This window comes from Macaca thibetana, chromosome 10, assembly GCF_024542745.1.
Source record: "Macaca thibetana thibetana isolate TM-01 chromosome 10, ASM2454274v1, whole genome shotgun sequence".
NCBI classification, from domain to species: Eukaryota; Metazoa; Chordata; class Mammalia; order Primates; family Cercopithecidae; genus Macaca; species Macaca thibetana.
In genome coordinates this window covers 68,447,337-68,474,692 of record NC_065587.1, presented here as the reverse complement: position 1 = coordinate 68,474,692, position 27,356 = coordinate 68,447,337, and the positions used below count along the sequence as shown (strand labels likewise).

Below are 27,356 nucleotides of genomic sequence, written 5' to 3'. Positions count from 1 at the left end.
CTCCTGCTGGTCACTGGGTTCAGGCAGTTTGGAGCTGGCTGGAAGGATGGGAGGTATTAACGTCTTGGGCCCTGGACCTTGTTGGCTGATCTCTCCCTGCTGACCTAAATGACAAGGGGAGGCGTGTCCAGTCAGAGTGTGAGGGCTGTACCCGTGGGCAGCTGAGGGAGCGTGAGCCACAGGCCAGGCACTCCCCCTCTCCCATTAGCTCAGCCGTGGCATCGGACTTGCAGCTTCACTTTGGGCTGCCTTAGCCATGAAGCTCCTTTTGCTGACTTTGACTGTGCTGCTGCTCTTATCCCAGCTGACTCCAGGTAACCTGGACCTCCTCAAGGAAGGGGCAGGGCTTGCAGACTAAGGCCTGGTCAGGGAATCCCAAGGGTTAGAAGGATGGGCTGCAGCTTGCCATCTGGCACCACGTATAGGAGGCAGGAGGCACCTCACCAGCAGCAGGTGCCAGCTGATAGATGCCAACTACGACATCCAGAACTGCTCTCTCAGCCGCTCCATCCCTCCTCTTCCTGCCCAGCTCCAGGGAGCATGTGGGGGTGGCCTAGTGTGTGAGGAGGAGTGGGAGGGGTGAGCAAGAGAAGCAGGAAAGAGGAGAGGCAGGTCTGACCCTTTTGCAAAATATTGCCCAGAATGAATGAAGCTTTGTGAAGATCACAGCCACCTTAATGGCAGAGAAAACTCATTTATACTGTAGCTGTCTCTGTGCCAGACTGCACTGGAAGCTAGGACCATGGAGAAAAATGACATGGCGCCAGGGGAGCTAACTGGGGGAGACAGTTAAATAGCATTTACAACCCAGGGTGACATGGCTGTGACAGTGGGAAACCAGGGGGCTGGGCACACATGGTCCAGCCCAGGCTGAGGGAAAGGAGAGTCCTCCTGGAGGGATATCCTGAGTCCTAAAAAGTGAGTCAAAAATAGAAAAGGAAGAAGAGGAGAAAGCAGAAGGGGGTCCCAGGCAGAGAGGTCGGCCTACGCAAAGGTCTGGATGCGGGAGAGAGCATGGGAGCTTCAGGGACCTTCATAACATGGAGGGGTGGGTTAGGAGAGAGGCGGGGGTAAAGCTGAGGAAGCATTCAAGCTCCAGGTCTCGGTGGGCCTCGAATGCCAGGTGAGGGACCCATGGGAAGGTTTAAACAGAGAAGGACCCTGGTCAGACCTACCACCCACCAATTCCAGCATGAGCCACCTACCCCTTCCTGCTCATCTGGCAGAAGTTTCCACCCACCCTGAGGCTGTCGGCTAACCTTTCTAGAGTCAGAAACATGTGACTTTCCTAAACAAGCTGACCTCAGTCCTTGTGTCTTCCTGAGGCCCTAAAACACCACTCACCTGGAGTAGAGAGGCAAGCCCAGACCCCGGGTTAAAACCTGCCCCATCATTTTCTGACTCTGTGACCCCCAACAAGAAGCTCAGCTGCTCAGAGTATCAATTTCCTCAGTTCTCAAACTGCAATAACATCAAGTGTGTAATAATGTCAGGTTGAGGGAACAACACTGAACACACTGAAATTTTAGTCTGCAAAAGAAATATGTCTTCTTTATTTTCCATAACTCACCAAACTTTCCCAGGAACTTCCATCCTGACTGTGGGTGTTTGTGGTGGGAGGAGCAGGACTACAGAGATAAATGACATGGCACCAGGGGAGCAAACTAGGGGAGACAGTTAAATAGCACTTACAACCCAGGGTGACAAGGCACCTAAGGGCTGGGCCTGAACTCAGCGGTTCAATATTTATCTTTTCTGCTTTAAAATGATTTCTAAGCTAATTCAATCTCTTTTGAATAAGTGTTGAGTCTTTCAGCATGTATCTTTCTTCCATCACCCCTTCTCTTTCCTGGGATAGTATCTGGTTATAGGGAAAACTAACTTGATATGTCATCAAATAATTAATTGCTTCATTCAGTAAATATAGTTGAATGGATTTCTTGTTCCAAGCACTGTGATGGGTGCTAGAGGTAGAGCAGTGAATAAAACAAAACAAGATAAGCAAAATCTCTGTCCTCTTGGAGCTTACCTTCTACTAGAGGACCCAAAGAATTTGAAAAATAAATGAAACATATGGTATGTCAGATGATGAGTACAGTGAGCAGAATAGGCAGGAAAGGAAATAGTGAACACCAGGGGAAGGGGAAGGTGATTTGCGTTTTGTTTTGTTTTGTTTTTTTAGAGACAGAGTCTCGCTGTGTCACCCAGGCTGGAGTATAGTGGCATGATCTTAGCTCACTGCAACCTTCACCTCCTGGATTCCAGCAATTTTCATGTCTCAGCCTCCTGAGTAACTGGGATTACAGGCGCATGCAACCATGCCTAGCAAATTTTTGTATTTTTAGTAGAGATAGGGTTTGGCCATGTTGCCCAGGCTGGTCTTAAACCCCTGACCTCAAGCAATCTGCTTGCCTCAGCCTCCCAAAGTGCTGGGATTATAGGCTTGAGCCACCATGCCCGGTCATTGCCATTTTTAAGAGGATGCTCATGGAATGTCTTACTGTGAGCTGAGGGAACAACTGGGGTGAGCCATGTGGATATGTAGGGAAGGAAATTCAAGTTGGGGAAAACAGCAAATGCAAGGGCCCTGGGACAGGAACATAAGGAGGTGGTGTCGGGTCCTGTGCTGGACCCTTACTGACTTCTGGGATCACGTCCCTCATTGGATGTGATCAGTGAGTGTCCCGCTAGCACTTACTACTGGATTTCATGACTGATGAAATCTCTTAGCCCTTTTGGGGACCCCACTGACTCGACCCTTCATCTCAGCCAGATCTTCCATCTGGTCCTCAAGTTAAGGCTGTTCACACCCTCCCTTACTGCCTTCTGCACTAGGGGTGTACTCTTGGCAGGTCCCTTACTGGTTTTCCTATCTCAACCAGAGATAAGGAAACTTGGGGACCTTCTGGGTCTATTTTATTCAACAGAGAGCTGAGAGCGATGTTCAGTCACTTCCCTCAGCCATTTCTAGTCCCCCTTCAAGTAGCACCATGCGGTGCTGTATCCATGCTAAAGACAAGAATTTCTCTAAAGAGCTACCAGTTTCCCTGAGATATGCTCTAAGAGGCAAAGAATAAGTGTCCTCTGCATTGGCAATTTTTTCCAACCAATCTGGGCATTCATAGCAAGAGACTCTCTTGCCCCTACCTTTCTCACATTAATTATCTCTACTTCCTGAGTGTTCAGGTCAACCGGTAGATGGCTAGCGGGAGACACATGAAAGGGCTTTGTCCCTAGCTTGTTGGTGCGTCCACCATCCGGCTGGCAGAATGAGGCATGGGTTCTAGCAGGGCTCTCAGGCCCAGTGCTGCTGCTGCAGGAGCTGGATTTAAACTTCCAGCTTCCCTGGAAATTATGGGTAGAGTATTTCCCCTCTACTTCCCTTTGGGTATGGTAGTGGTGACAGAGGTTAAATGGGAGCTACTTTAGCCTGACCCTCAGCTTTAGCCTCCTATAGCTTATGGTGAAGTGGTATTGCCTGAACCCGCCAGGTTCACCTAATAATGTATAAAGGAGCTCTTTGAAATTTGGAAATCCCTGAACTTCCTTGATAAATGTTGGTCCTTAAAATTGTCTTTCTATGCACAACCCTTATCTCATTTAAGCTGAGCAATGAGTTTGTTGTTCTGTTGTTCACCATTCCCCCAAAACCCAGAAACTCTGCCCAATTCTGCTTTATGACAATCAATGGATCTTATGATTAAAGGGGATTGAAATATGCATCACTTTAATATTTTCAAAATATTGTCATACTCACCATTAGGTTAATTGTGGGAATTCAGGAGACATATGTAAAGCCCAGAAACCCAGCAGAGATGAGATTTAGGTGGCACACCTGCCCTTCCATTATACATCCTCACAGCACCCTGAGTTCTTTCTTTATAATTTTCACCAGATTCTAGTTAATCAAATATCTGGGTATCTATTTTTTAATGGCTCTTTCTCCCCTGATTTGACTGGAAGTTCTCTGAGGGTAGGTGTCTCACTCATGTATAGTTTTATCTCCAATGTATAGGCCTTTCAGTCTATACATGTGAGTATTTCCCTGGTGTAGATATCTGGAAAGGAATTGCTAGGTAAAGACTGTGTATAGCTTTAAAATGTGTAAGTTATTGCTCAGTAGCCTCCACAGATGCTAAAAAAAGTGTATGAATGTCATTCCCCTCACTCACCAATAGTTCCTCTTGACACTCTTAAATTAAAAATTGAGATTTTGTTGTTAAATGGTCGCTTTTTCCTTATCTTTTTGTAAACTAAAACACAGAATCACAGGTACTGCACACCACATAATACAAGTGTGCAGCTTAATGGAGGTTATAAGTGCACATCCTTGTAACCACCATGCAGGTCAATGAACAGAGTATTGACAGTCAGCCCAAAAATGTCTCCACCTATTGCATCCATTACAATTGTCTTCATCCTCCAAATTAAGCACTCTCCTGATTTTTATAGCAATCAGTTCTCTGCATTCCTTTACAGTCTCATTGCTAGGGGTGCATCCCTAGACACCCTATTTATACTGTTAAAATCTGATATCTCTTTAGATTCCTTGAATTTTTTAATTTACTGGTTCCATATTCATCCCTTTCTTATCTTTACAAGTTATCTGTGGAAACATACATAAGTCATTTGATCTATAACTTTCCACAATATAAATTTTGCTGATTGCATACTCAAGGTAAAATTCAACGTGTTCCTCTGACCTCTGCATTTTCTGCAAATTGGCATCTGTATCCAGAGGTTTGTGAGGAGGAGTGGGAGGGGTGAACAAGAGAAGCAGGAAAGAGGAGAGCTTTCAGTGATCAATTTTCTCCATTTTCAAATACCTGAAAAAGTCTTTATTTCTCCACTTTTAGAATATTTTTACTCTGTAAAGAATTCTGGGCTAACTTTTTCCTTTTATTACTTTAAAGATCTCTCTCTACCATCTTCTAGTGTGCAGTTTCTGACAATAATTCTTCTGGGTTGTTGTTGTTTTTCTTGAGACGGTGTCACTGTGTCACCTAGGCTAGAGTGCAATGGCGTGACCACAGCTCACTTCAGCCTCGACCTCCCAGGCTCAAGTGATCCTCCCACCTCAGCCTCCCTAGTAGCCTGGACTACAGGTGCACACCAACACACCTGGCTAATTTTTCTATTTTTTTGGAGAGACAGGGTCTCACCTAGGTGGTCTCAAACTCTTGGGCTCAAGCGATCCTCCCACCTCAGCCTCCCTAGTAGCCTGGACTACAGGTGCACACCAACACACCTGGCTAATTTTTCTATTTTTTTGGAGAGACAGGGTCTCACCTAGGCTAGTCTCAAACTCTTGGGCTCAAGCGATCCTCCCACCTCAGCCTCCCAAAGTGCCAGGATTTCAAGTGTGAGCCACCACACCCAGCCTCTTCTAGCATTTTTATATTTTCTCCTGTGTACAAAATGTGTCTTTTCTTCTGGCTTAAGATTTCTTTCTTTCATATGATTTTGCAATTTGATTACTTGCATGCTTCTCTTTTGGTTTTATTCAGCTCGTAGTTCACCGAGGGTTATGGTTCTAATGGGCTTAGAGTTTTCATCAAACTTGAAATTTTTCAGCCATTATTTCTTCAAATACTTTTTATGCCTCTCCCCTCTCCTCTCCTTTTGGTATCCCAATTATATGCATGTTACACTACTTGTTATTGTCCCATGGGTCACTGACACTCTGCTCTTTTATCCCCCCCATCTTTTTTCTCTCCGTGTTTCATTTTGGATGATTTCTGTTGCTGCTATGTCTTAAAGTTTGTTTATCTTTTCTTCTTCAGTCTAACCTGCTATTAATCTTACTAAGTATGTTTTTCATTTAATATTTAATGTTTCATCTCAAGTATTCCTTGTGAATATATACATATACATGTTTTTTGTTTGTTTGTTTGTTGAGACAGAGTTTCACTCTTGTTGCCCAGGCTGAAGTGCAATGGCACGATCTCGGCTCACTGCAACCTCTGCCTCCCGAGTTCAAGCTATTCTCCTGCCTCAGCCTCCTGAGTAGCTGGGATTACAGGCATGTGCCACCACGCCCAGCTAATTTTTTTGTATTTTTAGTAGAGACAGGGTTTCTCCATGTTGGTCAGGCTGGTCTCAAACTCCTGACCTCAGGTGATTCACCAGCCTCAGCCTCCCAAAGTTCTGGGATTACAGGCTTAATCCACTGAGCCCAGCCATGAACATTTTTTACATCTTTATTTCTTCTCATCATGCTCATGGCTTCCTCTACCTTTTTTACTACTTGGAGCATATTTATCATAGCTGTTTTATCATCCTTGTCTGCTAGTTTCATCATCATTGTCATTTCTGTGTTGGTTGATTTGGTTTTTTCCTGATTATGGCTCATATTTTCTTGCTTTTTTTTTTTTTTTTTTTTTTTTGGTATGCCTGAAAAATATTTTTACACTTTCGGTTTCTGTATTTTGTTATACTCCTTTAAAGAGTGTTAGATATTTTTCTGGCATGCAGTTAAGTTACTGGGAATCAGATGAGTATTTTCGAGACTGACTTTTAAGCTTCGTTAGGATAGATACAGGGTATTCTTTAGTCTGGGGTTAATTTAGCCCCCTCTACTAAGGCAATAGCCTTCCGAGTACCAAATGCTGCAAATTTTACAGGGTCTTTCCACTCAGGCAGGTGGAAGCACAAGCTATTCCCAGACCTGTGCAATAATTGGGAATTGTTTTGCTTACTTCTTTTTGTTGTTTGCTATTTTTCCCCCAGGCCTTTGGTAGTTTCCTCTTGCACATGCACAGAAAGGTACTTAAAGACTAGAGGGTGAGCCAAGCATGGTGGCACATGTCTGTGGTCCTAGCTTCTCAGGGAAACCGAGGTGGGAGAGTCCCTTGAACCTGGGACAAGGAGGTTGCAATGAGCCAAAATCATTCCACTGTACTCCAGCCTGGGTGACAGAGCAAGACTCGTCAAAAAAAAACAAAAAACAAACAAACAAACAAACAAAAAACACCACTCACATAAAGGCTTTATTCAGCTGATGTACACCAAGGTCACTCTGTCAGTCAAAGGTGGGGAGCAAAAAAAGAGAGCAAAAGAAAAACAGTGATAGGTGAAAAGGGTCAAAAGCAAGGGAAACAAGGGACCTTCTATCACATCTGCTTCCATCCATTTACAGACCTTTCAAACCCAGAGCCTACTTCTTAGGACTGACACTGTCTCCCTTCTTTTTTCTGCTTTGTGTCAGGTGGCACCCAAAGATGCTGGAATCTTTATGGCAAATGCCGTCACAGATGCTCCAAGAAGGAAAGAGTCTATGTTTACTGCCTAAATAATAAAATGTGCTGCGTGAAGCCCAAGTACCAGCCAAAAGAAAAGTGGTGGCCATTTTAAGTGCCTTGAAGCCTGAAGCCGTGAAAATGCAGATGAAGTTACCCAGTGGATTCCCACACTCTATCAATAAACACCTCTGGCTGATCCCTGCGTTTGCCTGTTAGTGAAGCCCAGCAGCTCTCAGGAGTGCCTTTCGGGTGGTTTGGAATGTCAAAACTGTTTTCACAATAAATAAGACATTTTTTACTTTTTTTTTTTTTTTTTTTTTTTTTTTTGAGATGGAGTCTCGCTCCATCTCAAAGTCTCGCCCAGGCTGGAGTGCAGTGGCGCGATTTCGGCTCACTGCAAGCTCCGCCTCCCGGGTTCACGCCATTCTCCTGCCTCAGCCTCCCGAGTAGCTGGGACTACAGGCGCCCGCCACCACGCCCGGCTAGTTTTTTGGGGTTTTTTTTTTTTTTTTTTTTTTTTTTTTTTGCATTTTTAGTAGAGACGGAGTTTCATTGTGTTAGCCAGGATGTTTCTGATCTCCTGACCTTGTGATCCGCCCACCTCGGCCTCCCGACATTTTTTACTTTTTTAAGCTCTCTCTTTCACAAGTGTATAGTGGAATTTTCTGGAATCTCCATGACATATAATGACATAATTGTTCTGGCAGCTAACGAAAGATGTGCTTATGTGCTCTTGTGTAGAATTTTTTAAGGTAGAAGGCTTAAAATATAAGTATGCTCATTTTCAGAGATTCATGCAATTTGTTCTCAGTAATTCTACTGTCCCCTTACAAACTATCTTTGGTTATATTATTAACTGTAATAACTACTCTCTATACCTTCATTATCATCTAATAAGTCATTACTTTGAAATCCCACAACTTACCTTGCACCACAAGAAATAAGAACACTTTGTCGTCTTGGTTTGCAGAGGTATTTTGTTCTAATTTTTTTTTATAGAGATAAGGTCTCGCTTTTTTACCCAGCCTGGTTTTGAACTCCTGGCCCGCCTCAGTCTCCCAAAGTGCTAGGAATACAGGAATGAGCCACCATTCCCATGGGGCCTTGCGGAGATATATTAACAACAGTCCTAACTGTCTAACAGAAGAAAGGACATGCTCTCCCTTAGGGAAAAAATAACACCTATTCTAGTCTCTATAGTTCTCTTGAATACAATTTCTGACAAATATACAATTTTAAAATTATAAGACATGCACAGAAGCAGGAAAATATGGCCCATAATCAAGAATAAAAATAATCAATTAGAAGCAGACCCAAAGATGGTGATACGGCTTGGATCTGTGTCCCCGCCCAAATTTCATGTTGAATTGTAATCCCCAGTGTTGAAGGTGGGGCCTGGTGAGAGGTGATTGGATCATGGAGGTGGATCCTTCATGAATGGTTTAGCACCATCCCTTTGGTATTGTTCTTGTGATAGAGTTCTCACAAGATCTGGTTGTTTAAAAGTATGTGGCACCACCTCGCTCTTCACTTCCCCCTGCTCTGACCATGTAAGACAGGCTTGCTTCTCCTTCACCTTCTGCCATGCTCAAAAGTTTCCTGAGGCCTCCTCAGAAGCCTTCATGCTCCTTGTGCCATGAGTCAATTAAACCTCTTTTCTTTTTTTTTTTTTTGAGATGAAGTCCCACTCCTGTTACCCAGGCTGGAGTACAGTGGAGTGATCTCGGCTCACTGCAATCTCCACCTCCCGGGTTCAAGCGATTCTCCTTCCTCAGCCTCCCATGTAGCTGGGATTACAGGCGTGCACCACCACACCTGACTAATTTTCATATTTTTAGTATAGACAGGGTTTCATCACGTTGGCCAGGCTGGTCTTGAACTCCTTACCTCAGGTGATCCACCCTCCTCGACTTCCCAAAGTGCTAGAATTACAGGCGTGAGCCACCATGCCTGGCCTAAACCTCTTTTCTTTATAAATTACCTGGTCTCAGGGTTTTTTTTTAATACCAGTATGAGAACGAACTAATACAGATGGAGTAGTTGTTGGAATTAACAGACAACCTTAAAATAACTGTTATAAATATGTTAAAGAAATTAGAAGAAAATATTGATAAAATGAATGAAAGGATGAAGAATCTAAATACACAGACAAATAGTGTATTATTTTCCCCTACTGCATTACAAAACCACTCCAGAACTTAGTAGACTAAAATAACAACTATTCGTCATTTTTCACAATTCAGCGCATTGATTAAGTGGTTCTTCTGATATTCTCAAGAGGTCATTCATGTTACTACATCTCTCTTCACATAGCCTCTCCACCTCAAAGAAGTTAACCTTGGCTTCTTCCATGATAGCTGGGGCCAAGAGCCTCCCAAAGTGCTAGGAATACAGGAATGAGCCACCACTCCTGGCCTTGCAGAGGTATATTAACAACAGTCTTAACTGCCTAACAGAAGAAAAGATATGCTCTCCCTTAGGGGAAAAATAACACCTATTTTCATCTCTAGAGTTCTCTTAAATACGTTTTCTGACATATATGGATAAACCTCAACATCTGGCATTTCTCAAATTTCTGTTTGTATTACATTTGCTGAAGTCCCACTGGCAAGTCATATGCTAGTCACTGTGAAAGAGGACTACATAAGGGCATAAATACTAAGAGCATGATGGAAACTCTAAGAATAAATTGGGCCTTCTAAACTGAGACATACTAAAATTAAGAATGTATTGGATGGTAAGCCAGGCATGGTGGCACATGCCTGTAGTCCCAGCTACTTGGTAGGCTGAGGCAGAAGGATCACTTATGCCCAGGAGTTTAAGTCTGTAGTATGCTGTGATCATGGCTGTGAATAGCCATATGTGCACTCCAGCCTGAGTAACATAGCGAGACCCCACCTCTTTAAAAAAAGGAATCTATTGGATGGGTTTAACAGCAGAAGACAGGGCATTGTAGAAGAATGAATCAGTGAACTCAGAGACAGATTAGAAAATATACAAACCAAAGCATAGAGAGAAAAAATGCAAAAGAAGCATAATAGAGCATGAGAGACTTATGGGACAATATCAAATGATCTAACATGTATATAATTAAATCCCAGAAGAAGAGATGGGAGACCAGGCACAATGGCTCACACATGTAATCTCAGCACTTTGGGAGACTGAGGCAGGAGGATCACATGAGTCCAAGAGTTCAAGACCAGCTTGGACATCATAATGAGACTCCCCCTCTCTATTATTTTTTTCTCTTCGAGATGGGGTCTCAACATGTCGGTCGTGAACTCCTGGGCTCAAGTAATTTGGCCTGCCTCAGCCTCCTAAAATGCTGGGATTATAGGAATGAGCCGCCATGACCAACCCCCACCGTCTCTATCAAAAAAAAAAAAAAAAATTTAAAGAGGTGAATGAGGAAGAAGAAATATTTTTAAAAGATAATAGCTGAAATTTTTCCAAAATTGTTAAAAGACATCAATCCACAAGAAGTTCAGTGAACTCCAAAGCAGCATAGACACAAAGAAAATCAAACCTGCCGGGCATGGTGGCTCAAGTCTGTAATTCCAGCACTTTGGGAGGCCGAGTCAGGCGGATCACCTGAGGTTAGGAGTCTGACATCAGCCTGGCCAACATGATGAAACCTCGTCTCTACTAATAATACAAAAATTAGCTGGCCATGGTGGCACAGACCTGTAAGCCCAGCTACTAAGGAGGCTGTGGCAGGAGAATAAAAAAGGAGTACAGACAGTATAATTCCATTCCTTAAACATTCTAGAAAATGTAAACTAATCTACAGTAGAGTTCATCAGTGCAGTGAGAGTTCATCAGTGCTTGGGACAGTATGTGGAGGGAAAACAGAAAGCAGTATTATGAAAGGATTACAGGCTGGGTGCAGTGGCTCATACCTGAGGATCCAGTTTCCCAAATAAATTTGGGGTTCCTTGTGTAAAATTCCCTCCATTGAAATACCTAGTATGGTTTTTGTTTTCTAGCTAGATGATGACTGATACAGTACATGGGACATGATTTATTCATTTATATTGAATAAATATATATTGCCTTCCCAGATGAATATATATATATGAATATATATGTATTCATTTGTTTATTCAACTAGAAATTTACTGAGTACCTATGTGCCAGTTTAGTGCTTGGGGAGGGGGGTACCTTATGATCGGAGCTGGTGCCTCTGAAGGACATTGCAGTACTGGCAATGAACCCATAACTACCTAAGCTGCTGGGAGGATACAGATGGAATCCAAAGCAGAGAGTGAATGCCTTCTCTCCTCACCTCCCACTTTCCAGACTCCCATCATTGTCTCCAATTAGCAAACTCTTAGCAGGAAGCCACCTGGTGAAGGAGTCTGGGAAATTGTAATATCGGACTCCCAGCCCCAGCAACACAGAGCTGAATATAGGCTGGGTTTGAGGCCGCACTGGCACACCATTTAACTTCTGAGATGTAAGTATAAATCTGAAGTAACATCCCAAAAAAGTAATCATCAGTATTAATTATTACAAATTCTAGAAGTCACATTTTAAAGGTTTAATATTAGAATGCAGGAACAATTATCCCTGCAGTCACTGTCCTGCTCATCTTAGTTCATTGTGGTCTCAACCTCTTGGGCTCAAGCAGTCCTCCTACTTCAGCCTCCAAAGTAGCTGGGACCACAGGCATGTGCCACCATGCCTGGCTAATTTTTTTTTTTAATAGAGATGAGGTCTCTTTATGTTGCCCAGGCTGGTCTTGAAGCGAAGGAGTTGCTGTACTAAATAGATGCTGTACTAAATAGATGTTATTTGCTGTACTAAATAAATGCTGTTTCAACATCCACTAACTTTTTCAGTCATGGAAGAATGTTAACTCAAAAAAATGAATTTGGCCACATGTGGTGGCTCATGCCTGTAATTGCAGCACTTTGGGGGGCTGAGGCAGGAGAGTCTCCTGAGCCCAGGAGTTCCAGACCAGCCTAGGCAACATAGGGAGACCTCATCTCTACCAAAAAAAAAAAAAATTAAAAATTTTCCTGGGCATGGTGGCATGTGTCTGTGGTCCCAGCTACTTGGGAGGCTGAAGCAGGAGGATTGTTTGAGCCCAGTAGGTTGAGGCTGCAGTGAACAGAAATCACATCACTGCACTCCAGCTGCCTGGATGACAGAATAAGGCCCTGTCTCAGAAAAAGAAAAAAAAAGGAAACAACAAAGGAATTTCATATTCCCAATACAAAGAAATAATAAAGGTGATGAATATGCTAAATCCCCTTATTTGACCATAACACATTATATGTATGTATCAAGATATCACATGTACCCCATAAATATGTATAAATATTTTTTTTTCATTTTTAATAAAAATTTTAAAATTGCCAGGCATGGTGGTGTGCACCTATAATTCAAGCTGCTTGGGAGGCTGAGGCAGGAGGATCACTTGAGCCCAGGAGTTCAAGTCCAGCCTGAGCAACATCTCAAGATCCCATCTCTAAAACTGAATAAATTAATTAAATTCAAAATTAAAAGATAAAAATAAATAACTAAAAATTTAAAAATAAAAATAATTTAAAAGAAAATGAATTTCAGAAACATACTTCCTAAAAAGAACTTTCAAATTTAAAAATTTAGAATTTGCACCTTGAAAAAATGTCAAAAATATTCTATCTTCAACTAGTGAAACTAGTTGTGGTTTATAGAAAAAATATCTGGCAAACTTCATTGTTTAATTTTTTAGCCTTCATAAAATTTGTGATTTTGAAAATTAGTGAGAATAAAATATGCCTAGGGTGCCTCACTTTTCCCTAACACTTTCCTCTGTTCTTCATTGACTTTATACCCAACAGTGTGTATAAATTGAAGGTGACTTATCATCGATGTCATGGTACATGGTTTTGGAGTCTTTCCTACCTGTGAAATTCTGAGGTGACAAAATTCACACTTAGCTTTTTATTCATCCTTACAAGGTGTGAGAAATTCTCAACCATAATTTTTTCCTAAAAGGCTTATGTCCTAAATGGAATTAAATAACTAAAGAATAACTAAAGGCAAGTACTTTTTTTTTTTGAAACAGGGTCTTGCTTTGTCACACAAGCTGGAGTGCAGTGGCGCCATCTCAGTTCACAGCAGCCTCAACCTTCAGGGCTCAAACGATCTTCCCACTTCAGCCTCCCAAGTAGCTGGTACTACAGGAACACAACACCTTGCCTGGCTAAGTTTAGTATTTTTTGTAGACAGGGTTTCACCATGTTGCCCAGACTGGTCTTGAACTCCTGAGCACAAGCCATCCACCCACCTTGGCCTCCCAAAGTGCTGGGATTACAGGTGTGAGCCACCACGTGTGGCCTCTTAATAGTTGTTGTTGTTGTTTTAATTCGATGAATGGTATTTTAACAAAGATTTGAACTATAATATAATCTCCATTATTTTGCCTAGTGTTAATATTCACAATATTTAAAATATTGATTGGATATAACATTCTGAAGGTTATCAAGCTAACAAATTTTAGGTCTCAATATTTAAATTAACTCATATTTTCTCCTAAGTTGAATTGTTGAAAGTTCTTAATTATTTTTCTAACACTGATAGCTTTCACAATCGTCTTTAACTGTTGCAACATTTTATTCCTACAGTAATAAATATATACTTCTATCTCAAATGACTAATGAATTTAAACATGTAAAGTGCATGAGATTTCATTCCAAGTTACATCTAAAGTGTTTACTACATGTGAAAATGAATATTCATATGTAAATGATAAATCCAAATGCTGTGTTCCAAAGGTGTTATGCTTATTGGACATGCTGGTTTACCGTGCAATTACAAAATCATTGAACACACACAAGTTCACGGTGCCACAAGTGACTCTGAAGTAGGTATCTGGCAATTCATCCTTCCAAAGGGTGAAGCTAAGGCTGGATGCTGAGACCAAAGTCAAAATTGGGCTTATTCTTAGAATGTAAGCTCCATACAGGTAGGGATTTATCTGTTTTGCCCCCTGCTGAGTCCTCCATATTTAGAATAATGCCTGGCACATCAAAGGTATTCAATAAATATAAGTTGAATTAATGAAAAACAGAAAAATAGAGTGCCGATGCTAGTGGTGCATAGGTGAAAATCATCAACAGTTGCTTTTCAGCTGGGACAAGGATGGAAATCATGAGGCGTGCCCAAATCAGAGAGACCTTAGTTTCAGCCAAGAGCTCACTGCACTTAAGCCAGTCTACCGTGAGTTCAAATTAGGAGGAAAGGAGCGAAATTAATGAACACGTACAAAATGTTGGAGATATATCATTAAAAATTGTGCCTTGGCTGGGCGCGGTGGCTGAGGCCTGTAATCCCAGCACTTTGGGAGGCTGAGAGGGGGCGAATCACTTGACCCCAGGAGCTCGAGACCAGCATGAGCAACACGGTGAAACCCCGTCTTTACTAAAAAAAAAAAAAAAAAAAAAAAAATAGCCGGGCGTGGTGGGTCACGCCTTTACTCGGGAGGCTGAGGCAGGAGGATGGCGTGAACCCAGGAGGCGGAGCTTGCAGTCAGCCGAGATCGTGCCACTGCATTCCAGCCCGGGCGACTGAGCGAGACTCCGTCTCCAAAAAGAAAAAGCAAATTCCCAAAATAACCGCTAGAGGGGAGTATCTCCCCTTGAGAGTCATTGATCTAGCCATTAAGAGAGTCCTGAAAACATTACTCCAGTCTCCTGGATCATCCAGCTCTTTACGACACGAATGGAGCTGCATCCTAAGCACCGATAGTTTACCCAGACTCAACTACATGTGCTCAGAAAAAAAAGATAAATTTAAAGAAAATAAGACTTGGGGTGGGTTTTTTCTTTTTTTTTTCTTACTTTTTAAATCAACTTTGTTTTGCCTGTCTGAAAAATCATATAAATGGAATTACTCAGCGTGTATTTCTTTGTGTCTGACTTATTTCACTTAACATAGTGTTTTTGAAATTAATTTATGTTGTGTGTATTGGTAAATTATCACTATTTATTGAGTAGCCTATTGTATGGATATAACTCAACTTATCCATTTACCTGTTGAACATTTGGGCTGTTTCCATTTATGGGTTATTACAAATAAAGCTGCAACAAACAGCTCTACCCCAAACACCGTTGGGGTCACAGGGAAGGACAGAGACGTCTTTGTATAGATATATGTCTATTTAATTTTGTTTGTTTGTTTGTTTGAAACGGAGTCTCACTCTGTCGCCCAGGCTAGAGTGCACTGGCGCCATCTTGACTCATTGCAACCTCCGCCTCCCGGGTTCAAGCAAATTCCCCAGCCTCGGCCTCCCAAGTAGCTGGAATTAGAGGCACGCGCCACCACGCCCAGCTAATTTTTGTATTGTTTTAGTAGAGACGGGGTTTCGCCATGTTGGCCAGGCTGGTCTTAAACGCCTAACCTCGAGTGATCTGCCCGTCTCTGCCCCCAGAGTGCTGGGATTACAGGCATGAGCCACCCTGCCCAGCCAACATATGTCTATTTAATTTTATAAGTAATTATGCACCTGTTTTTCCAGTTGCAGAGTGGTTGTCCATGTTACAGTCCCACCAGCAATGTATCAGCATTCCAGTTGCCCCATATCCTTACTAACCTTGCTATGGTCAGTCTTTTTTACTTTAATTATTCTAGTGAGTGTGTATGGTAGTATCTCATTGTGATTTTAATTTGCATTCTCCTGATATACTAATGATATTGAACATCTTTTCACAAACTTATTGGCCGCTTACGTATTTTCATTTGTAAAATGTCATTTAAATATTTGCCCATTCTGTTATTTTGTTTTTTCTCTTTTCTTATTGATTTGTAAGAGTTATTTATATATTGTGGATATGAGTCTTTTGTCAGATATATGTTTTGCAAATATGCACAATAACAGTCCAAATAAGCCAGAAAAATCCCTCCTTGAGCCAGTGTCTGAATGAGTGGGAGATGGGAAATGGATTATTTCCTGTGCAGGGAAAGCTTCTGGCAGTGAAGACATCACATTGCACTGCGTGATTCCACTATGGAAAGATATTTATTTTTCACCAAAAAAAAATGGTGCCTACACATAACCAACCACTTCCTTTAATGCACGGTCGGAGAAATGTGATATGTTCCATCAATGGAGGAAAACTTGCTGTGTATGTCTGTCTCCAAAAAGGTGCCTTCCTGAGCAGTTTTCAAGGATAATTTAAGTCATGTGCGATTGTCACTTGGCTCTCAGACTTAAACCTAGCCCTAGCAGAATAATAAACAATTCCACTGAACACTCTGCAATTGAAAGAAGGGAGTGGGGATAGAAGTCAGACACCCAGGTCTACCCTGAACTACCTACAGTATCCATCCATTGTTGTAACTTCCTTGTTATTTTCCTTCCCTGTGACCCCAAAGGTGTCCACCTGATCAGCAGAAGCCCCTCTCGTAGAAGAGTCTCTGATGTGTGTGAAAATGCCTTCAAATATATATATATTTTATATATTTATATATATACGTATTTACATATATATTTATATGTATTTACATATATATTTACATATATTTGTATGTATTTACATATATTTTTATATATTTACATATATTTTTTATATATATATACACCAAAATACTAACAGGAATTATAAAAGACAGGTGAATATTTTGAGGCTTATCTATACTATACTTTCTTAGTTTTTGACACTGTATTTTATTTTATTTTGTTTTGTTTTTATTTTTTGAGATGGAGTCTCCCTCTGTCACCCAGGCTGGAGTGCAGTGGCACAATCTCAGCTCACTGCAACCTCCACCTCCCAGGTTCAAGCGATTCTCCTGCCTCAGCCTCCCGAGTAGCTGGGATTACAGGCGCACACTACCATGCCCGGCTATTTTTTGTGTTTTTAGTAGAGACGGGGTTTCACCATGTTAGCCAGGTTTTGTCTTGAACTCCGAACCTCAGACGATCCACCTGCCTCAGCCTCCTAAAGTGCTGGGATTACAGGTGTGAGCCACCGCGCCTGGCCTCCATACTTATTTTAAACGTACTACTCAAGTTATAAAAACTAGAAGTGACTTAAAATTTTTCAGGAGGAATTTCAGTGCTAAAAATATTGTTTTGGAAGACTAAGCACATACATAAATTTTTATGATATATTGATCAGTGAAAAAAACCAGGATACAAAATACCTACAGCTTGATTCCATTTTATTTTTGTCACATTTTACATTTTTCTTTATTTCTGGGTATTTCTTTTCTTTTCTTTTTTTTTTTTTTTTTTTTTTTTTTTGAGACAGAGTCTTGCTCTGTTGTCCAGGCTAGAGTGCAGTGGTGTGATCTTGGCTCACTGCAACCTCCATCTCCCAGGTTCAAGTGATTCTCCTGCCTCAGCCTCCCGAGTAGCTAGGATTATAGGCGTGCACCACCATGCCAGCTAATTTTTGTATTTTTAGTAGAGGCAGGGTTTCATCATGTTGGCTAGGCTGGTCTTGAACTCCTGACCTCAAGTGATCCGCCTGCCTCGGCCTCCCAAAGTGCTGGGATTATAGAAGTGAGCCACAACAGCCGGCCTATTGCTGGGTATTTCTGTACAGTGAAAATACTAATGATTTTAGTTTTCCTATTTGTGCTTCTCTATTTACATGTTTTCCAATGAACATGTATTATTTTTACAATTAGAAAAAAAAATATTATTTTTAAAGTACAAGTAAGAATGACTCTGGAGTCTGGCACAGTGGCTCATGCCTGTAATCCCAACACTTTGGGAGGCCGAGGCAGGAGGATTGCTTGAGGCCAGGAGTTCAAGACCAGCCTGGGCAACATAGCAAGACTTTGTGTCTACAAAAAATACAAAAATTAGCCAGGCATGGTGGTACATGCCTACTGTCCCAGCTACTGGGAAGGCTGAGGTGGGAGGACTCCTTGAGCCGGGGAGTTCAAAGCTGCAGTGAGCCATGATTGCACCACTGCATTCCAGCCTGGGCAACAGAGCAAGACTGTCTCCAAAAAAAGACTGACTCTGGGAGAAAAAATCAGGTGACAGAGGATCAGGGTAGAGTTCCATCTCCACCACTTCCTAGGTGTATGACCTGGGCAACTTTCTTAGTTGCCTTATAGAGTCTTAGTTACCTTATAGAAAAGGCAAAGATAGGCTGGCTGCGGCGGCTCACACCTGTGATCCCAGCACCTTGGGAGGCCAAGGCAGGAGGATCACTTGAGCCCAGAAGTTCAAGACCAGCCTGGGAAACATAGAAAGACCCCATGTTTTTTTTGTTGTTTTTTGTTTTCGGTGTTTTGTTTTTTGTTTGTTTGTTTGTTTTTTTAGCAAGACTCCATCTCTACAAAACAAACAAACCAAAAACACATTAGCCAGGTATGGTGGCATACACTTATAGTCCTAGCTCCTTGGAGGCTGAGGCAGATTGCTTGAGCCCAGAAGTGTGAGGCTGCAGTGAGCTATGTGATCTCCACTGTACTCCAGCCTGGGCAACAGAGTGAGGACCTGTGTTAAAAAAGAAATGAGAGAGAGAGAGAAAGAGAAAGGGGAAGGAAGGAAGGAAGGAAGGAAGGAAGGAAGGAAGGAAGGAAGGAAGGAAGGAAGGAAGGAAGGAAGGAAGGAAGGCAGGCAGGCAGGCAGGCAGGCGGGCGGGCATAATATATAACTGAGGTGATATGAATAAAGCAATTGGCACTTTCTAAAGGATACTTACATATCATCATCTCAACCATTCAATGATTGGTTTGGCTTAAGTAGAACCTGTCCTCCAAAAAAACACTTCTGAGCACCTATCCAGGTAACTTCCTTCTCTAGCATCCCAGAGCCACCAGGCTCACCTTGCACATCTCCAGTGTCAAGGGACTCCCTTCCTCCCAAAATTTCCCCATCACACTGTCCTGTCCTACCGGGGTATGGCTCCATTCCTTGACACATCACTCGGGAACTGTACGGTCTTCGACAAGTCACTTTTCCTCTCTGGGCTTGTGGGCCTGATCTGTGAGGTATTTTGGGGAATCTTCCACCCTAGAATTGGCTGGTCTCTTTGGCTTTTTGGGTGTATCCTAATGACTTAGGAAGTTGGATGTATGCTTAGATGAGGGTCTATTTGAACACTGGGAGGAAAATGGCGGTTTGTGTGTGAAAATGGCGGTTTAATTTTCAGAAAAGTATCTAGTCTGTTGGTCTTGGCTTCATCCCTAAGTCGTTAGGATACCCTATCAAGGAACATAGGAAAACCCTTTCACTCTCAGTGGGGCCTGCCTCTCAAGCCAAATGTGCCATCTCATTCTGAATTCCAGAAGCTTATTTTTGACTCTACTATTATTCACCGTTATTATCAACTATATTATTAACTCTTGTTATTATTAACTCTACCTTTCTTCTTGCATTTCTTTTATAAAGTGCTAATCTCCTGATATTATAATTATTCCCATTTTATGGTTGAGGAGACTTTCAGAGGTTCAGTAACTTTTCCGGAGTTGGACAGAGAGAAAGTGAAGTGGCCAGGACCGGAACCATTTACAATGGTCATTAGCGCCCACTCTCCTCAGGTCCCTCACTTCCTTCCACAGACCATTTCTCCCACATCCTAGGCCTATCCCCCACCTCAGGGGGGAGAGAAGCACAGGCGAGCAAACAGAAAGAAGAGACAACTGGCGGCCCGTGTTTTATTGGACAGCAAAGAACCAGCTACTCATATTTACTCTTGGGGACCGGCGGAGGTTTCAATGCATAGGAGAGACAGCACAGGGACGCATCCGGGCACAGGTGCATGTAAGTTTCTTGCCTTGTGCAGTAAGTTCGGCAGGCCCCTTGGCCCTTCCAGCACCGTTTGAATTCACTTCTCCCTAAGCAGAGGAAGACCATAGGTCACAGAGCAGCCCAAGGGTCACAGGTTAGACCACTGGTCACAAGTTAGGCCACAGATTCACTAACACTGGTCACAAGTTAGCTCTCTGGTCATTTGTTAGATCACTAGTCATAGATGAGAGTACTGATTTAGGTTTAGGTTAGACCACATGCCATAGGTTAGACCATTAGTTACAAATTGCAGACTAAGGCCAGGCACGGTGGCTTACACCTGTAATCCCAGCACTTTGGGAGGCTGAGGCAGGCAGATCACCTGAGGTCAGGAGTTTGAGAACAGCCTGGCCAACATGGCAAAACTTCTCTACCAAAAATACAAAAATTAGCCAGGTGTGTTGTCACGTGCCTTTAGTCCCAGCTACACAGGAGACTGAGGCAGGATAATCGCTTGAACCCAGGAGGAGGAGATTGCAATGAGCCACGATTGTGCCACTGCACTCCAGCCTGGGTGACAGAGGGAGACTCCATCTCAAATAAATAAATAGAGACTAATTTCTTGACTGGGTGAAACAACACATCAAGTACACATAAGCACTTTTCATAACACTATGCAATTATAGTCTTATTACAATTCCTACTATACAGGTAAGGAAACTGAGGCTCAGTGAGGTTAATAATCTTCTCTAGCTGGGCACAGTGGCTCACACCTGTAATCCCAGCACTTTGGGAGGCTGAGGCGGGCGGATCACCTGAGGTCAGGAGTTCGAGACCAGCCAGGCCAACATAGCGAAACCCCATCTCTACTAGAAATATAAAAATTAGCTAGGCATGGTGGCAGGTGCCTGTAATCCCAGCCACTTGGGGGACTGAGGCAGGAGAATCGCTTGAACCCAGTGCAGCTCGGCTCACTGCAGCCTTGGCAACAAAGTAAGACTCCATCTCAAAAAAAAAGAAAAATTAAATATAAAATATAACCTTATCCAAAGTCATACCGCCATTCAGGAGCAGAACTAGGACTCAAACCCAAGCAATCCGGCTCCAGAGTCCACACCCATTACACGAACTGCCCGACACATAGGGACTTGTTTAATGTTAGGTTTTAGTGAAGGAATTTCCAACCATGGGCCATGGAAAAGGTAAGGCTTTGGGGAATAGGTCCTTTGCTCCCTCCAAGGGTCTTTGGTCACAACATGGGATGGAGCCTGTCCTTCATTTATTCACTCAATAAAGACGGAGCACTAGAAGTACTACAATGAACAATATGGTCATGGTCCCTGCCCTCAAAAAAAACAAGCAAATAAATAAAAGAAATAGATTCTGTGGTAACTGCCACACTGGAAATGATGAGGGTACTGTGATGGTCAGTTAAAACCGATGTGGGAAGTGAGGGGAGACTAGGACCATGTAGACAAGCTTGACTGTTAAATGACATTTCCAGACATACAACCTCAGACAAGCAGAGAGCAAGCAGCCCAGAAGAACTAGCACTGAATGGGAGGTGGAGGAGAAAGGCTTCCCTGAATCTCTGTGGATTAAAATACATCCCATGTAATCCTCAAATGATGCCTTGGGCATATCCGCAGGTTTTATTCAGCCTGCCGAGCAGTCCACACTTCCCTCTTGCTAAGGTAGAGAATCTTAGAATGATACGGTACTGGCCTCAAAATTTCCATGAGGCAAAGAATACACCCTCTGAAGACAGTGTGTAGTATAATCGCTAACAGTGTGGTGTGAACCCAGCTCAGACCTCCTGGGTCTAAATCCCAGCTCAGTCATTTCCCATTGAGTGACCTTGGCCTCAGTTCTTCATCTGTACAACTCTCCTTCAGAGCACAGATAAGGATCACGTTAGCACAGTGCCTGGCATATAGTAAATGCTCAATAAATAGGAGGCAAGATTATCAGTATGATAGCTTAGATTGCTGGAACAACCAGGACCCATTCTAGGTAAATCCTCTCACCAGTAAAGAGAGGAATGAACTTGCCCAAGCTCCCATAGCCACTAAGTGGTGGGTCTGGAACCAGAACCCGAGACATTAGCTCCCAGGTGAGGACACTTTCTATAATAATTTTTTTTTTTTTGAGACGGGGTCTCACTCTGTTGCCCAGGCTGGAGTGCAGTAGTGCAATCTTGGCTGACTGTAGCCTCTACTTCCTAGGCTCAAGCAATCCTTCTACCTCAGCCTCCTAAATAACTAGGACTACAGGTGCATACCACTACACCCAACTAATCCTTTTATTTTTTGTAGAGATGGGGTCTCCCTATGTTGCCCAGGCTGGTCTCGAAGTCCTGGGCTCAAGTGATCCTCCCGCCTTGACCTCCCAAAGTGCTAGGATTTACAAGTATGAACCACCACACCCAGCCAAGAAATACTCTTAACACACCATCGCGTTTGAACTTCCCAGTCACCCCAATATCCAGAAGCAGTTCCTTTCTCCTGCATGATCTGCACTCTCTTCCTCATGTCTTTGACTCCGTCTCCCACCAATTTCCTTTATGCTCCCTCCCCAAGCCACACCAGCCTCCTTGCTGCTGTTCAAACGCATCCATTACCCTGCCTCAGAGCCTCGGCCCTTGCTGCTCCCTCTGCCTGGAATGATCTTCTCTCGTATTTTCACTTTATTAAGACCTCCGTTCAGGCCGGGCGCGGTGGCTCACACCTGTAATCCCAGCACTTTGGGAGGCCGAGGCAGGCGGATCATGAGGTCAGGAGATCGAGACCATCCTGGCTAATATGGTGAAACCCTGTCTTTATAAAAATACAAAAAAAATTAGCCGGGCATGGTAGCGGGCGCCTGTAGTCCCAGCTACTCAGGAGGCTGAGGCGGGAGAACGGCCTGAACCTGGGAGGCGGAGCTTGCAGTGAGCCGAGATGGCATCACTGCACTCCAGCCTGGGCAAGGAGCGAGACTCCGTTTCAAAAAAAAAAAGAAAAAAGACCTCGGTTCAAACCCACTTTATATAAAATAAGATCGCTGGAATGTACTTCAAAATAATTCACAGGAAAGGAGGGGGAAGTGAATAACAAAACAGGATTGGTTCAAATTGGTAATTGTTGAGGTTGGGTGATGGGTAATAGGGGTTCTTTATACTATTTATTTCTTATTTCTGGTTGAAATTTTCCTAAATACCAAAGTTTCTGGCTGGGCTCATACCTGTTATCCCAGAACTTTGGGAGGCCAAAGCTGGAGGATTGCTTGAGGCCAAGAGTTTGAGACCAGCCTGGGCAACATAGTGAGACTCTATCTCTACACAAATTTAAAAGTCAAATGAAGTCTCTTTTAAAAACTCATGCTGTTACAGTATTCTCTATTTCTGCGTAAGTTTAAATTTTCCCATAATAAAAATGTTTCAAACTCACCTTGTTATTCTCTCTACTTTCATGTATATGTGAAATCTTCCAAAATAAAAAGTTTTTAAAAAGAAAAAAATCTAGGCCGGGCATGGTGGCTCATGTCTGTAATCCTAGCACTTTGGGAGGCCGAGGCGGGTGGATCACCTGAGGTCAGGAGGTCTAGACCAGCCTGACCAATATGGTGAAACCCCGTCTCTACTAAAAATACAAAAATTAGCCAGGCATGGTGGCACATGCCTATAGTCCCAGCTACTCAGGAGGCTGAGGCAGGAGAATCGCTTGAACCCAGGAGGCAGAGGTTGCAGTGAGCTGATCATGCCATTGCACTCTAGCCTGGGCAACAAGAATGAAACTCCGTCTCAAAAAAAGAAAAAGAAACAAATCTTATTAGAGGCCTTCCCTATCCATCCTCATCAGTCTTCCCATCCCCCCCCTTCTCCATGCACACACCACTCTAACCCCTTCCCTTGCCTTTCCTCTTCTTAGCACTTATCACCACCCAACATGTTTATCCGCTTATTTTCTCTCTCTACCAACTAAAATATCAGCTGCGTGAAAGCAAGGACCTTCTTTTCTTTCACTGCTAGATGTCTTTCACTGTTATGATTTCACAACAATCATAACATAAATGAATATTTATTGAGAGAATCCCATTTTATAGATTAGGAAACTGAGGTGCAGGCTGATTTAGCAACTTGCTCTAAGTTGCCCACCAAGTCAGTGGTGGGGCCAGAACTTAAATGCTGGTAGAGGCCCCTCTGTCCTCCAGGACCTAAGAGTCTAGTCCTCATTTTTACACGCACACACGTGCAGACACACACACATGCACACGATGTTGCTACCTGGTGGCACATGACCCAGAACCAGGAGAGCCACAAGGAGCAGAAGCAGCTGTGTCATGGCCATGGGGCTCCTGGGGAGGCTGCTGGAGAGAACACAAGAGAGATCTGAGCATGCTGAGCCTCGCGGCTTCCAGTCCAGCCTTTATTGAGCTGCAGATAAAGGCAGTGCTGTGGGCAGCAGGCCTAAGTGGGAGTATGAGGCCATGTAGTCCCCAGGCTGCTTGGGATCTCAGCCAGCTACGTGGGAACTGGTCAGCCACACCCTCCGGAGCCTGTTGAGCTCGGAAGCTGGGGGTAGAATTTCCTGAGGCATTGTCTAGGGTCAGAAACTAGACATCTTCCCCACCTAAGACAGTGGAAAAAACTTTGACTTAAGAGAGACCTAGTTCAATCCCCACATCTCCCCCTAACTGCTGTGAGACATCAGACAAGTCACTTAACCTCTCTGAGCCTCAGGCTGTTGTCTGTGAAATGATGACTAGTATCGCTTACAAGGCCAAGTGACCAGCATGTATGCAGGCCTACTCTAAAATGGGAAGAGTAATAGTACCCATGTCATAGACAGTAATAGCTACCTATCTCATTTAGGGGATTAAATGAAGTAATACAGTGGCTCCTATAGTGTGGTTCCCAGACCAGCAAGCAGCAGCAACACCTGGGACTTGTTAGAAATGCCAGTTCTTTAGCCCTACCCCGAACCTACTGAATTCACCTCTCTCTAAGCAGAGGAAGACCACAGGTCACGGAGCAGCCCATGGGTCACAGGTTAAATCACTGGTCACAAGTTAGACCACAGATTCACTAACACTGGTCACAAGTTAGCTCTCTGGTCATTTGTTAGATCACTAGTCACAGATGAGAGTATTGGTGGGTCCTGGCAAACTGTGGCTTAACAAGCCCTCCAGGTGGTTCTAACACACCACCAAAGTTTGAGAACCCCTGAGATAATATTCGTGCAGAGCTTAGAACAGTGTCTGGTACACAGGAATCTAAATTGCATCATGAAAGATGAGTAGGGGAAAAGGTATCCCAGGCAGAAAGAACAGAATGTGCCTAAAAGAGTGGGGCATGAGCCAAGCAAGGGTTTTCCTGGGAGGAGAGGTTGAAATGATTCTGCAGAGAATATGATGGGGCTTGAATGCCAAGTTCAGACTTTTGTATTATAGACAACCAAAAGTTTTTTAGCAAGAGTGTAAGCTGTTCAGATTATAGTTTTAAATAAAGGAACTGAAACCCAAAGAGGGGAGTTGACTTGCCTAAGGTCACACAGCAATTGTGCTGCAGAGATGGAACTAAAAGCCAAGTCACCTCACTCCCAGACAATGAAGGGTGCCGCACCACTCATGGCCCATCTTGCAAGGTAGAAAGGTAAGCTTAGAGGGCCACGCCACGGAAAGAAGCCAGGCACGAGGGGGTTCTGCATCAGCTCCAAGACCTGTGGGGGCTGAGCCAGTCTGTTCAGCTACTGTGGGAGTTATTCCAAGCTGAACACCTGAATCCCCTCAGCCATGACAATGAGCCCCACCCACAGGTGCAGCCTGGCCTCCATGGCTCCACACACGTACACACCCCAATTTCTCAAGACCTAAAGGGAGGCACCCCAGTCAAAGAGTCTGGATCCTGGCCCCTTGGATAGCCAACATCACCAGTGATCTCTTTCCTCCTCCTCTATACCTGGGAGCATTTATTTTTAAGCCATGAGTGATAGAAACAGTAGACAGAATGGCAGAGACCTCAGGCCCAGGCCCAGCTAAGCCTGTTGGCGAGTGAGTGAATGAATGAATGAATGATGCCAAAATAAGATTTTCAGAATTCTTCAGTGCAGACTTTCTGAGCTCTCTCTTCCTCCAAGCCACCTCCCAAAATTAATTCTTCATCCAGAGCAGAGTTTCTTAAAGTGAGGTCCATGAACCGTCTGCATCAGGATCACTTGGGGCGCTTGTTTAAAACCCAGATTCCTGAACCCCTCTCCCAGCACTGTGGAATCCGCCTCTCTTGGAAGGTGGGACCTGAATATTTAGCAAGTTCCCCAAGTGGTTTTTCTGGGGGCTAATGTGTTGGTGCATCCCCTACGCAGATGGAGCTCCAGACCCAGGAATCCAGAGCCCCCATCCTTCCTCTCTCGTCTGCCACCCTCACTCGGTGCATAGGGCTGGCAGAAGCGGGTCAGCTGAGCTCTGCACTTTCAGAAAAGTCACTGAGCGGCCAGGGCCTTAGGGCGGGAACCCCGGGGCTGCCCTAATGGGGCGGGGCTGGATGGGGCGGGGTCGCGGCTCCTCCCCCGGCCCAGGCGGCGAGGGGAGGGGAATTGGCCTGAGGGGCTGCGTGCGGAGGCGGGTGGTACAGCCTGGAGCATCCAGCCGCTGGAGCTGCGAGGGACCCTGGACCCCTCCCACGCCGAGGTAAAGCCCTGCGCTACGCGCGGCCAACTCGCTCAAGTTGGAGCAGAGTTCTCCAGGCGATTGAAGGGGAATTCGGCAGCGTTGGCAGGAGTAGGAGGGCTTTGAAACCGCGTCCCTAGGGTGAGGGTCTTCAGACCTGCGACCCGGAGGGCTGGATAGTCCTGGACAAAGACCCCTTCAACCCCAGGATGGGGGATTCACACCCAGGATGCCGGCTGGGAAAGCTCGGACCCAGACTCCAGGAATGGCACAGCGTTCCCGGGCCCTGTGGTCTGCCCTCCCCGTCCCCTGCCAGGACCCTGTCCTGTCACCTAACCTGGGGCCTGGCCGGCCGCAGCTCCCGTCCCCAAAAGCAGTTAGAGGCCGTAGCGTCAGCCGCTCCTGAATATTTCACACAGGGGGCGGGTCAGACACGCGGTTCCCATGGCACCAGGGCACTCGGGTTACAGTCGGGTTACCCCTCTACCCCCTCGCCCTTCTGTAGTTCCAACCCACCCTCCTGCCTCTTCTTCCTCAGACCCCGTGAAATTGGGCATCCAAAGTTAAGTAACCCCTACTCTTGCAGTGGGGGAAGACCTGAAACTGCACTCCCAACCCAGAACCTGTGAAAGAGAGCGGTGGGGAAGGGGAGGAGGGGGACAATTTGGATGCCTTTCAGAGCCAGGGCCTCATGTTCTGTGGGAAGGGCAGGTCCGTGTGCACGGAATGGGGAGTGTGCATGTGAGGACATCCCACCTCACTACTGCCCCTCTGCCTGCCTGCCTGTCTGT

General features: G+C 44.2%; 5 protein-coding genes across 12 annotated transcripts in view; 4 read left to right on the top strand and 1 right to left on the bottom strand.

Annotated features, from left to right (window-relative positions):
- Nucleotides 1–27,356, top strand: part of LOC126964308 (cytochrome c oxidase subunit 4 isoform 2, mitochondrial) — a 393,425-nt gene that overhangs the window by 199,595 nt on the left and 166,474 nt on the right. The gene's annotated exons all lie outside the window — the stretch shown is intronic.
- Nucleotides 1–27,356, top strand: part of HM13 (histocompatibility minor 13) — a 182,831-nt gene that overhangs the window by 60,434 nt on the left and 95,041 nt on the right. The gene's annotated exons all lie outside the window — the stretch shown is intronic.
- REM1 (RRAD and GEM like GTPase 1) overlaps nucleotides 1–27,356 on the top strand; it is a 753,594-nt gene that overhangs the window by 690,590 nt on the left and 35,648 nt on the right. The window contains exon 1 of one of the 7 annotated variants that reach the window (XM_050807220.1): nucleotides 25,595–25,598. The exons of 5 other annotated variants lie outside the window; for them this stretch is intronic. The gene's annotated coding sequence lies outside the window, so the exon portion shown is untranslated. Of the gene's footprint in view, nucleotides 1–25,594; nucleotides 25,599–26,478; nucleotides 26,587–27,356 lie in introns of those variants that run through there. One more of the 7 variants, XM_050807216.1, reaches the window with a different exon arrangement.
- Nucleotides 148–7,437, top strand: DEFB123 (defensin beta 123). Its single transcript, XM_050807412.1, has 2 exons — nucleotides 148–314; nucleotides 7,208–7,437. The coding sequence occupies exons 1-2, from the start codon at nucleotides 257–259 to the stop codon at nucleotides 7,351–7,353; spliced, it is 204 nt and encodes a 67-aa protein (XP_050663369.1). The 5' UTR covers nucleotides 148–256; the 3' UTR covers nucleotides 7,354–7,437.
- DEFB124 (defensin beta 124) lies at nucleotides 19,834–26,347 on the bottom strand. 2 transcript variants are annotated; one of them, XM_050807411.1, is made up of 3 exons: nucleotides 25,859–26,347; nucleotides 24,185–24,267; nucleotides 19,834–20,027 (listed from the first exon to the last, which is right to left on the bottom strand). In XM_050807411.1, exons 2-3 carry the CDS (start codon nucleotides 24,246–24,248, stop codon nucleotides 19,870–19,872), a joined length of 222 nt encoding a protein of 73 aa, XP_050663368.1. In that variant the 5' UTR covers nucleotides 24,249–24,267; nucleotides 25,859–26,347; the 3' UTR covers nucleotides 19,834–19,869. The 2 variants fall into 2 exon arrangements, with proteins under 2 accessions (XP_050663368.1, XP_050663367.1); XM_050807410.1 differs by lacking the exon at nucleotides 25,859–26,347 and having other exon boundaries at nucleotides 19,841–20,027; nucleotides 24,185–24,288.